At 42.5% G+C, this 13,036-nt stretch overlaps 1 protein-coding gene across 4 annotated transcripts in view; it reads left to right on the top strand.

The window, feature by feature from the left end:
- The first annotated feature begins 1,036 nt into the window (after positions 1 to 1,036).
- Positions 1,037 to 13,036, top strand: part of LOC113570376 (cyclin-dependent kinase-like 5) — a 54,824-nt gene continuing 42,824 nt past the window's right edge. For all 4 annotated transcript variants that reach the window (XM_035521754.2, XM_035521755.2, XM_035521756.2 and 1 more), the window contains exons 1-2: positions 1,037 to 1,147; positions 6,971 to 7,191. In XM_035521754.2, the coding sequence (XP_035377647.1) occupies positions 7,128 to 7,191 (64 nt within the window). In that variant the 5' untranslated portion in view covers positions 1,037 to 1,147; positions 6,971 to 7,127. The remainder of the gene's footprint in view (positions 1,148 to 6,970; positions 7,192 to 13,036) is intronic.

Genomic DNA, 13,036 nt, shown 5'->3' on the forward strand with positions numbered 1-13,036 from the left:
TTTCTTCCACATTAATTAGCCAAACGAAGTAAACTACTGGTTTCTTGCACGTCTAAATAAGCATACGATGGTTTTAGACTTTAGGCTGGATTTGTTACAGATTTATGACTAGATTTTGAGAAATCTATATTTTTTAAATTTTATATTCTGGCATAAAAGTCTATTTAAATGTCGCATCCATATAGCCCGTAGCACATTCGTTTAACTAAAACATGGTCACTGGAAACCACTGAATGAAGTTCACTATGTAGGCTAGAACATTTTTACAACTGAATTATGTTATATGCATTTTACCAATTATCCTATTTAAAATAGGTTAATCAAGGTTAATCATCGTCAACTCCACAATGAAGCATGCTTATCTAGGATCAGTGGTTCGCATTTATTAGGCATTTCTACTTACATCATTTTTATAATGTATTTGTATTTGCATTAAGTGTATTTGAAGCTTTATTTACACAAGTCTATTTGTGTGTAGGTAAAGCTTATTTCAGGAATTTCCTTGGCCGCAAGACGACTGAGTGTTATACTTAATACGACCACATAGCGGCGCTAAAGATTACAAATTAAGACCCGCTTTGGCGTGTCCTACGCATGACACTTCGTTATGCCACTTAAAGGGCTTCAGCTAGCCCAGATATACGAAACAAGAGAAATATGGAAAACAGTCTATTACTATTTAATGAATGGGTATTTAGGCTAACGGCTGCTTTATCTTTAATAGAAAAAAAGGTTACGTTCAGCTGTTAAGTGAAGGCTGTCCATTGAAACGGTCTATTTGTAGATATTCTGATCGGCGAAATCAATCAACTTCTGAAGGTAATACTGAAAATGCAAGTACTCTATGAACTGTGTTTACATTTTGACAAGTTCAAATACCACGTTCGGGCCGGAGACCTAACCACGCCCTTACGAAACGCCTCGAGTGGACAATCCGGTGCATGATTGGTTTATTAGAAGAAGGGCGTGTGTGTGTGAGAGAGAGCCGAACATTGTTTCATTCTGATTGGATACTGTTACGCCACTCAAAAAAACTGTTGCTATTAGCTCCGGTAGCTTGACAACTGCGTGAGGTTTCAAGTGTGCAGCTATGTAGTCTCATCCGCAGAGAACTGAGTGGATACGGACTCCTCTAACCAAATGATGAGTAAGTACCTTTCAGCGTTTGCTTTGCAATATAGATATAGCGCCTTATGTAGACGTTTATTATTGCTGTCTTCGTTTCATGCTTTCTGGTTAAATACCCTGCACAGTTATCAATAACATATCAGGACGTATTAACGTTAGCCAGCTAGCTAGTTGGATGTGATAGTTATAACCATTAAAACTAACATGCCAGGATGCCATGCATTTATCTAAAATTCTTATTCTGACATCAGATAAGAACGTTTGTTTGTTCGGTTTGTTTGTTTTTTTAAATGAATGTCGCCCCTATGGGCAATTGCGTTGGAAAGCAAGTATTTTTCGTATAAGCTTGGCTGGCTGGTTTTCAGAGGCACTGAGTGGGCTGTGTGTGCAAGACTATCGCACTGACGTAGTTCGCAGACTTTATGGCAACTACCTGGGCGAGCAAAACATTTGCTGGACATGCATGCTGGCTGGGGTTGCGGTTTAAAAAAAAAAAAAACATTCTGTGTGGTGACGGAATTTTCCGTGTCAGCGTTGTAAATAAACCGTATTCCACACATGGGATGCAAACAGAACCGCGCAGAAACCGTTCGGGTCCGTGCTCACACCCACGCACGAGCCTATTGCGTCGCAAAACCTAAATACCGGGTAACGGAGTTGCAACGAAAAACTGAACCAGTCCAGTACGCAGGCTATTCCAGCCGCGTTATGGCGATTTTTAAACACGGAGCGACTGTAGGCGATTCCGATAAAGCTTTATCCTGCTCCTGATAAGCTAATGGATGGTCAATATGACATTACGTAGTCTACTGAATTTGAGACGGACCATGCTTTAGTATGAAACGTTAGGCACGGACACCGCGCAGCAACAGCCCGCAATGTGCAATTAAACTGTACGGCTACTGCTGCAGTGACTCATAGTCCAGTCATTAAGACGCAAACATGAACAAGTGACAGTAACTTGGCGCACCTCTAAAAGACGCCATGTTCATTAACTGATTAACTGGCTTCTATTTTGGGTGAATTAGATCTTGAGAGAGCAAAGGATGGATGTGAGGGAAGGAAAATATCCCACGATCGGTCCCTTTTTTTTCCCGAGCTTCAGTGGTCTGTAAGTACGGGGCTTCCTCCTGTGCTACCTGCAGAGACTGGCCTGGTTTAAGGTTCGCTCTGGCCACGAGGAGTGGGAGGACTCGTCGCCAGTAGCAACAGGGTCTCAGCCGCATGTTTCCCAATCGGTTTGGTGGGAAATCTGCGGGGACATCGCCGTCTTTTCCCCTTGGTAGGGCGTATCATTGTGGTCTATCTGTGGCGTTGTATGCCTACTGAGGAACTGGGCCAAGAATAATTTTAAATCTAGTTGTGCTTGTTTTGGCTCCTGTTATGTAATGTAGGAGGATGATTCATCGATTAGGTCTAGGTTGTTGTTGTTTTTTTCATACTTAAGTCTTTACTTTCTTAAAGTTTATTAAGGGGCAAACACACATTTAAGCCTGGCTGGTTTGATTGCAGTTTCATATTTGAACTTTTTTGTTTTGTTTTGTGCAAGACTTTCTTAGCTGCTGTTTTGAAGGTGGTTGCTCTGGGTTTGCTCTCATTGTAACTCGCATAACTCATTTTGGCTACGTTATTAGAGGGTGTTGCAAACCATTATGGTTAAACTTTAATAAAACAGGCATGTAAGTGCAAAGTAGTGTTCAAGTCTGCACCCTCGCAAGATTCTCTTTGGTGTTGTACTTTCATTTTTGTTCTGTCCTATTCTGCTGCTCTTATTCTTTCTGGTGTTGTTCTGGAGGGCAAACCCAATATAAGGCTGCATACTGCTAAATAAATAATGCAGTTCAGTGTCTGTAAATTTGTAGGTGTTTTATTGTTGTTGTTGTAGGTTTTTTTTGTTTGTTTGTTTTGTTGGGTTTTTTTTTTTTGTAAAGAGCTGGTTTCACCATGTTTGGCCCATTCTGTGAATCATGGTCTTATTTGCAGTATTGTAATACTTGGTAAAACCTTTCCAATGATGTTGTGCATCTGAATGAACATAGAATGACACAGTTGCCAGTATCTGTTACTTATTTTCAAATCTAGACATCTTCAGTTCAGTAGAAAATATGGGTTCAAAAGTATGAAATTCTGTTGTGAAATTGAGTAGGGACAATCAAGGATCTTATTGGTATTGATATCCACTGTTCAGAATTGTTTGAAAATGTGTGATGGATAAAACATCCAACTTTCAGCACCATTCATTTGGGTTAGTCTGTCAAATAAATATTTATCTCTGATTAGTGAAGCTATTTTAGCAAAAGTCCTCGAGCTCCTCTCCCATTCTACCAAAATGGATATTGGTACTGAGTATGTTAGTAATGTCAGTGAAAGCTCTTCAGTTTGTATTTGAAACAAGCACTCCCCTTCTCTGGAGAAGAGGGATTTATTCCATTCTGAAGGGCCCTGCATCTGGACAGTGGCAATCACTTGGTAATTGAGGCTCTATTTCACAAAACAAATGTAAATGTGATAAGATCAAGGTGCATTATTACCACAATGTTGGTATTTACTAAACCGAATAAAGGTACACTTTATAACATTTTTATTTAACAACGGGGAGTCTCAATACGTAGTGTACGTTCTCATAAAATTGCAGAACTTTTACAGAGTCATTACATATAGCCCTCACGAAACAAAAAACCTAATGAACTCTGAACTACTCAGCTACACAGCTCTCAGATATATGCTCAACATAGACCAGACTTCATTTTCAATCTCCTGTCTTTAAAAATAATTAATTAATTAAAAAAAATTTAATATCTTGTTTTATTTGTTTGTGAATAAAGGGCTTTTCAGATGCACTGTGGAAGGGGTTGTTTGATGTGTCACTGCTCAATTATTAGTTTCCGAGGTCGGCTGGTAAGCACATATTTTATGTGCAACTGAAACACCTTTCTGCTAGCTTCATAAACTTAACCTACTTCTTTCTAATGCTAATCATTTGACTAGAAACTGCTGTTGTTGGTATTAACACAGACATGTATTTGTCCTGTACGATAAACACCAAATCCCACATTAACAAAATATTAATCGTGTAAAAAAAAAAAAAAAAAAAAAAGGCTCATTGTTATTGCGATTTTTGCCAGTATGTTGAATGTCCGCTATTATATGTCCGTATCACTTCCTGGCTATCGCTTGCCTCTGCTCCGGTAAATAACTACCGTCCAACAAACCCACTTGCCTCGAGACGCTCGTTTGCCAGGGGACGACTCATCGCCAGCTCGCGCTGAGCCTGCGAGGGAGTCTGATTGATGCGATGGCGCTGCGCGCTGTGAAGGAGCAGCCTTGCGCTCTTCCTCTGGCCCGACCGCCGGTGCCCTTCGTCCCCGCTGAACGCACTCAAAGTCGGCGCTGCGCAGAGGGCGAATGCTGACCACGCGCGATGAGGCAGCCCTTCACGGACGCGCGCGAGAGTTGCGGAGGAATCGCTTGCACGAAGTGGATGTTTTGTCGTGTGCGGGGCTGCACAATGTATCGTCTGTTAATCTTTATCGCGGTACCGATATGGCCGAAACCTGCATTATGCAAACGAGCGGTCTGAATAAGAACTATTTAACTTTTTTTAAAAAAAATGTATCTTGTGCCGTGAGCGTCCGGAACAGTGTCAGACGTTTCAGATGAATGTTGTGTGGGTGTCTTGATGAATAATGACATTGACATGATCCAATAAACAAACAATTTTGATTAAAAATATTGTTTTTCTCACTGCTGAGTTTTAATATATTGCAAGACTCGTCACAATCACTCTATTAATAATGTTATTTTGCCCATATCATGCAACCATAATCCTTTATTTCCTAACAAGGATTATTGATTCTTGTGGTAATGTGGTTGTCACAGGAGATGATTTTGTTTTGGGGAGTGTTTACAGCAAATTTAGATGAATATTCAATACTCAATTAGTTCCAGTCTTTGTTCAGGGGAGTGTGGGATACATCAAAGTCTTTAGTAAATGACTAGCGAGCAAGCTTTCACTGCTTGTAAATTTTACATCTTAACACATACAGTTCCTGATGAATCTTACAGCTTGTCTTAATTCTCAGTACTTCTTTTAACTAAGAGATTCTCTCTTTCTCTCTCTCTCTCTCTCTCTCTCTCTCTCTCTCTCTCTCTCTCTGGAGTGTGAAGAGGACCCAGATGCAATTGAGTGACCAAAGTAGGCTTCAGTAATGTTAAGTAATGAAACAGAAAAAAACAGTCAAAGCAGACTTCAACAGAGATGATAAACTGATGCTTTATCCCACACATATGCACTGGCATTTTACAGAGGAGGCAGGTTTGAACTGATCGTGTATCAGGTCTTGACATCACATATATCAGATTCAAGGTTTGTTCAACATGTTAGAATGTTTACTGTTGCTTTAACAACCGTGACAAACACATTGAGTTTTACTTTAACACATTTTTTTTCTGGTTTATGAGTCTTTGTGTTCTTGTGTTGCATTTTGAAGCTGCAATTTAGACTGTTAATGATGTGTTTAGTGAAAATAAATATTTTTCTTCCATTATTACAGTTTTACAGTAGCATACTAGTCACTGAAATTGCATAACTTTCCTAATAATTTCCCCCCCCCCCAAGAATGAGCAGTCTTGCTTCACTGACAGGTTAGTCACATGTGGTTTTGGGATGGATAAATAAGGCAGGGTTTATACAATGTAATGAATAAATGCTTATTTATTGCCAGTTTAATAGATTTTTCTCCTTATTTGGATTCATTGTAAACTTCCTTTGGTTGACGTGATGCTGCTTTCTTTCTTTATCTTCATGGTGGAAAGTTTATATATAATACAGTATATAGCATCATATATGGACGGCATTCGTGCACTCTTAGGTTCCACAAAATCAATTCATAAAAGTGTCACGTCCCGTGATATGCCAATATGCCAGTCTCCAACCCTTTCATTTTGTAAATCTTATACAAAATACAAACATGATGACACACCTCCCCCACCTACAATAAGAAACAAAGAGCATGAGAAATTTCACTTTGCAAGTGTTTACATGAACTGATCATCTGATAACTGCAGATTTTGTCAGTAATCCGCAGTCCAGGTTCACAGGCAATAATTGGATTTCTCCTTTGCAAGCAGCCAGTAATCTCACAGAATATTGTGACGTATGCTTCAATCTTCTGCCTCGGCTTTTTGTAAACATGGACCCACTTTACTGGAAATATGGGTCTCCTTTTTTTATGGTTCTTAATAGCTCGCAATGATGCCCTTTTTACAGCTTTCTCTATATTGAGGCAAAGATGGAAATGAGCTTTTTTTCAATGAGCAAGTGCTGCATTTAATTCTGCCACTTCCGGGACAGCTCTACACACTGCACACACCAAGAAATCAGAAATAAACCAGAGTAAGGGTATACATGTGCTGAGAAATCTGATTACTGAGCTAAAATCCAGCTCTCTCTATCATATTTCTTAATCTGATTTCTAGGGCATACTCCGATCTAAGAAATCCATATATGCAGTTTACATGACCACTTGAATAATCAGATAACTAGAGAAATCTAAGATGGGATTCAGATTTTGTCACTATGTATAGACGCTCCAGGGCAAAGCACTGGGGGAGAACTGCAAGATTTTTATACAAAGTTCTTTTTAACCCCATTTCAGATGAGCATTGGTTGGTAATTATTTGAAAACTCTCAACACTTTCCACCAGGGTTCACACAGGGGTACAGGGTGCTGTCTGAGGGAGAGATCTTCAGGGTCTGTCAGAGTGAATGCCACGGTGCTCTGTCTAATGTGTATACCTTATTGGTGTAAACCGTTTTGCATGTCTCTTCACGCGTCCACAGATGCAAGTACGTGTTTCGCAGAAGAATGCGGAATGTACTGTGGCCCGCACTGATTGGACCACCTGGTGCCAGGCCACCACATGCCCCCCGGTAACTCGGACTACGACCTCTCACCCCCTCGAGCTCCGCCTCTCTCGGCCAGCGGCCATTTGTCTTGATGAGGAACCCTGTCATCGGTGATGTGATGAACAAGTTTGAGGTGCTTGGGATCGTGGGGGAAGGTGAGTGTTCCACTTACACCTTTTCAGTATCATTATAAATATTCATTTTGTCTTATACTGTTTGAAATTGAACATTTTGTGAGAATTAAATTGAGATGGACAGAAATAATGCACATCTGTGTACAGGTCTTATGTAAAACTGTTTGGTAATGGATCAGAAGAAGTTCTAAACATAGAGTGGCGCTTGAAAGTTTGTGAACCCTTCAGAAGTATCTATATTTCTGAATAAATTTCACAAACAAGTTTGTCTAACAAATGAGACAAGAATATTGACTCTGTCATCTATTTATTAAGGAAAATGACCTAATATTACATATCTGTGAGTGGTAAAAGTGTGAGAACCTTTAGGATTAGCAGATAATTTGAAGATGTTGTTGGGATGACAATCAAGTGTGAGTGGACACCCTGTTTTATTTAAAGAAGTGTTTGTGGAAGTGTATAATGGCACAAACAAAGAAGAGCTGTTGATGATCATCAGGCTGGAAAAGGTTACAAAGCCATTTGTAGAGAGTTTGGACTCCATCAATCCACAGTCAGAATGACTATGTACAAATGAAGGAAAACCGTTATTACCCTCCTCAGGAGTGGTCGACCAACAAAGATCACGCCAAGAACAAGGCTTGTGATAGTCCGAGGGGTCAGTGAGGGACACAGGGCAACTTCTAAGCAAATAAAGGCCTATCTCACGTTGGCTAAGGTAAATGTTTATGAGTCCACCATCAGCATCATCGGAAGAACACTGAATAGCAATAGTGTGCATGGCAGGGTTGCAAGGAGAATGCCACTGCTCTCCAAAAAAAACCATTGCTGCCCATCTGCCAGAAGGCTACTGGAACAATGTTTTATGGACGGATGAGACGAAAATGGATCTTTTTGGTTTAAATGAGAAGCGTTAATTTTGGGGAAAGGAAATCATTACATTTCAGCATAAAAACCTCATCCCTTCTGTGAAACACGGTGGTGGTAGTATCATGGATTGGGTCTGTTTTGCTGCTTCAGGGCCAGGACGTCTTGACATCATTGATGGAACAATGAATTCCAAATTATATCAGGATATTCTAAAGGAAAATATCAGGCCATCTGTCTGTGAGCCGAGTCTCAAGAGAACGTGGGTCATGCAGCAAGACAACGACCCTAAGCACACAAGTCGTTCTACCAAAGAATGGTTAAAGAAGAATAAAATTAAGGTTTTGAAATGACCAAATCCTGACCTTAATCCAATCTAAATGTTGTGGAAGGACCTGTAGCAAGCAGTTCATGGGAGGAAACCCACCTGCATAACTGAGTTGAAGCTGTTTTGTACAGAGGAATGGGTGAAAATTCCTCCAAGCTGATGTGCAAGACTAATCCACAATTACTAGAAACTGTATAGTTGCAGTTATTGCTGCACAAGAGGGTCACACCAGATACTGAAAGCAAAGATTCACATACTTTTGCCACTCACAGATATGTAATATTGTATCATTTTCCTCAATAAATAAATAAATGAAAGGGTCTAATATTTTTGTCTCATTTGTTTGATTTGTTTCTGTTTATCTACTTTTAGGGCTTGTGTGACAATCTGATGAAGTTTTAGGTCAAATTTATGCATAGATAAAAGGGTTCACAAACTTCCAAGTGCCACTGTACATGAATGTTGAGGTAAAGTGGTATGACGCAGCTTTACTAGTGTGCAAGTTAGAGAACTTTAAAAGGTCTCTGGAGATGTGTGAATTAATATCCACCAAAAAGGTAATTACAGGCAGCACTTATCTGCATCTGTAATCTCACTTATTCCATCTCAGAGAACGAACACCTCCAACAACGCCCAAAGCTGCCAGTCACACCAAAATGGCACCGTTCTTCACCAGTTCCATTACCCTACTCTCAGACCCCGGCCTGCACTCCAGAGCACTTCTCCTTCATCTGCGCTTGGATCGCTTTCTTTACATTTTGCATGAGGATATGGGAGAAAATGTCTGGGGACCAAGCTATTTTTACCCCCTCTATTCATCTACTTGACCCTGATTTCCTGGAAACTTGTACAGAGGAAGATCGTTAAGCTTTATCAGGTGTTACATTGTATAGGTATGCGACTGTATATAAGTGTTTTCTGATTTTAGATGGATTGTTCCTGTCCCATCTTCTCAGTTCTCTGATGAGTATATGTCAAAGCATGACCAGTCAACAGATGGGGGTGTGGTAAAATTAGCTTCTTCAGTGAATGGATCTGCAAGCAGGGACAAAGCGGCCGAGAGGGCTCGCTAATTAAGCGCCACACGGCAGAGTCAATTATGAACAGATTGAGGTGTTTTTTTGACAGGGTTTTCTCCCAGTGTTTTATTATCGCTGTGGTACATGGGAGGGTTTTTAATTATGGCCAGAGGAGGATGGGAGGGGGGTGTTCTGTGATAAAGGGGCTGGAAGGTGATAAAACAAGTGCTCTTGGTGGAACGATGCATATTTGCTACAGTGCTAAAGGCGTGTGTGTGTGTGTGTGTGTGTGCATGTGTGTGTGCGTGCGCGTGCGTGCGTGTGCGTGCGTGCGCGCGTGTGTGCATGTGCCTGTGTGTGTGTGTGTGTGCGTGTGCGTATGCCTGTGTGTGTGTGTGCGTGTGCGCGCGTGTGTGTGTGTGTGTGTGTGTGTGTGTGTGTGTGCGCGTGCGTGTGTGCGTGTGCGTGTGTGTGTGTGTGTGTGTGTGTGTGTGTGTGTGTGTGTGTGTGTGTGTGTGTTTTAGCTTGTGGTTTTTGGCAGTGATTATGGCTTGCTGTGTGTTCAGCTGTCAGAGGAGCAGATTTCGCTCTGTTTTTGGCCACATGCATAACTGTCTCTTTACCCCTGCTCCTCCCTGCGCAGCGTTATTAACTCCATTGTCATACCGCGCCACACGATTTGGGATGTTTGCATATTTCTCCATGCAAGCCGATTGTTCACTCTATACACAGACCATAGTATGTGTGGAATCTAGTCAATGTTTGCTCATTCGAGTCCATAGGCCAACACTAAAGGCTCTCTCACCTACTACTCTCTCGCCTGTGTACAACGTAAACCTGTCATAGAAAACCCGAGAAGACGCACAAGCACTGACGGACTCTTTCGCCACTGAGTGTTTTCCACACATGTGTAACCAAACTGGCTTGTAAGTGGTGTTGTTTGTCCTGTTTACTCTCTTACCCTTTTGTCTGCATTGATGGGAACTGAATGTTTAAAGGCGATACCGCTAACATGCTAATGTATTTGGCATTACAGCGACTGAGTGGAAGCTGCTAATAAACAGTTAGCAATATGCAAATAAGCATATGCTGGGTGGCCCCCTCTAGTTTTCATTCATTGTTAGCTTCCTTAGTGATGCTTCCTTAGAAATTCTGGGTGAAATATTTAGTGAAATGCCGAGATATGTCTGAGATGTCAGAGCTGATCTCAGAGCTGCTCCGCAGTCATCGCTTTTCCTTAACTAAATGGAGGGCATGGAGGCTGACGAGCGTTGGCCTCACAACCTCACCACCACCACCATGCTAATATGCTAAAGCAAGCAATCATTCACACTTCACACAACATTTAGTCCAAGAGCTGGAGCACCCAGGCAAACTAATCACATCCATCGATCACTCAGTGTGTGTGTGTGTGTGTGTGTGTGTGTGTGTGTGTGTGTGTGTGTGTGTGTGTGTGTGTGTGTGTATGTGTGTGTGTGTGTGTGTGTGTGTGTGTGTGTGTGTATGTGTGTGTGTGTGTGTGTGTGTATGTGTGTGTGTGTGTGTGTGTGTGTGTATGTGTGTGTGTGTGTGTGTGTATATGTGTGTGTGTGTGTGTGTGTGTGTGTGTGTGTGTATGTGTGTGTGTATGTGTGTGTGTGTGTGTGTGTGTGTGTGTGTGTGTGTGTATGTGTGTGTGTGTGTGTGTGTGTATGTGTGTGTGTGTGTGTGTGTGTATATGTGTGTGTGTGTGTGTGTGTGTGTGTGTGTATGTGTGTGTGTGTGTGTGAGCAGAAAGGGATGACAGCTTGTCATTGGGCTACTATGCAGCGGTCGGGCAGTGATATGTCAGAGGGGAGAGATGAGGTCGACCGCTTTGACTTAGCACGCACGCACTCGCTAGCAGAACAGCAGCTTGGGTGGGATGGCTTTGTTAGAGTCTTCGACTTTATGCTGCTATGCAAACCAATTATCTAAACCCCAAACCAGGCTCCATTAGACGAGCACGTTTGCCTCTTTCAGCAGCAGACACCGTGCCGCAGCCAGAGTGGTCCCAGCGGTTCCCGGTCCGTGCACTTGCCGGAAGACGAGAAAGATACCGAGGACGACGGCGTCAAATCCTTGTCTAATCCGGCTGTCCCCGGGAGTACGACTTCCATCAGTTTAATTAGGCCACTGCTGTTGTTTGAGTGCTGATGGATTTTGAGGTGGTGCTGGCAGCAGGAGACAAGGCGCTGATTGAATCAGGAGGGGAAAATGTGTCGGGCTACTTCTCACTGGAGTGGATGTGCTGAAGAACAGGCCCACCCTGACGCACGGGAAGGAACAAACAACGTTTCTTTACCTGATGTAGATCACTTTCATTCTTAGCAATCTAAATTTACCAAGCGGATCTAAAAGTTTTCACTGGGAGGATCTGAGGTCAGGATTTACGTTTCCACTTGGTATTTTTGGAGCAGGAATGATTTTGGCTTTTCAGGAGCCCCTTGGAATTCGAGTTCAAAATATCAAAACCAGCAAGTGCTCCTTGCGGAGGCTGCTTCGTGTTCACGTATGCGGCTTGTCGCTGAACTGCGTGTGATGTCGTCATTCACCTTACAGTACAGCTGACCCAACCTCGAGAAAAGCAGGCGGTAAGATCAGCGCAGGAGATGAGGTGGAGAGACGTCTGCTCCCCCTGCACTTCTCCTGCTGAGACACGCGCCAGCTGAAGGAGTCATGTGTACCTGGTGCTGCTACTGGGCCGGTTCCACCCTCAGATTCTAATTCTAAATTCTAGTTATTCTGATTCCTGACAGCGAGGTGTTCTTGGTGGACTTTTGTTAAAATAAAACACAAAAACAAAAACAAAACACCAGCCCAGATATGAAACTCTCCTTTACGGTCAGGTTTTTCATTTTTTCATATGGAAAGACCTCGTGATCTCAACTAGTCTGTTCTCGTGGTGGTTCTGCTCTTCTTCCGTCCTATCTCCAGGTTTTGCCCTGTGTTTTCTGTTCGACCTGTCTTGGATCAACTCAGCTGACTGGTTCTCTCTCCTTGTGTTTTTGTGCCAGTGCTGATCTTACTGGATGCGTGTTTGAAGAGCTCTGAGTGTACTGATCTTTCTGCTCCTTGGGGAGTGTGCGTTTTTGTGCCACAGATAGCACCGATCGTATTGCTTCTTCCATCACTCCTCCAGTGCCTGCTGTGCCCCACTTACACACACAGGCAAACCTACATAGATGGGCCCAGGCTGTATATGTACTTGTGGTGCCCTTGATCCAGGACTCTTGCCTTCATCAGCCACAGTTCCATATGTATGCGCTAACGCCATATGCGCAATGTTCATGACAGCGGCATTATGAAAAATTGTTCGAAACTCCACCCACCCATTTGATTCACCTGCTGTTCTGAATGCGGAAACAGGGTAATGAATGCTGGGTCTGTGTCCTCCGTTTGGGCCCCCAGAGGACCGTTGGCTTTGTTTATCTGAATGGCACATTGGCTCCCTGTGAGGGGTGCCATGCAGACCAACCCGAGCTTCTCATTCAATGAACAATCAATCGATTTGTTCAGAGACAAAACTTGCTCTTAGCTCATCATCTCCTTGCAACATGATCACTGAGAGAGGTGTGTGTGTGTGTTTGTGCGCTTGGCAGGAGTCAGTGAGAAACTCAACCCTGATGATCTG

Source organism: Electrophorus electricus, chromosome 21, assembly GCF_041902795.1.
Source record: "Electrophorus electricus isolate QZ-2024a chromosome 21, ASM4190279v1, whole genome shotgun sequence".
NCBI lineage: Eukaryota > Metazoa > Chordata > Actinopteri > Gymnotiformes > Gymnotidae > Electrophorus > Electrophorus electricus.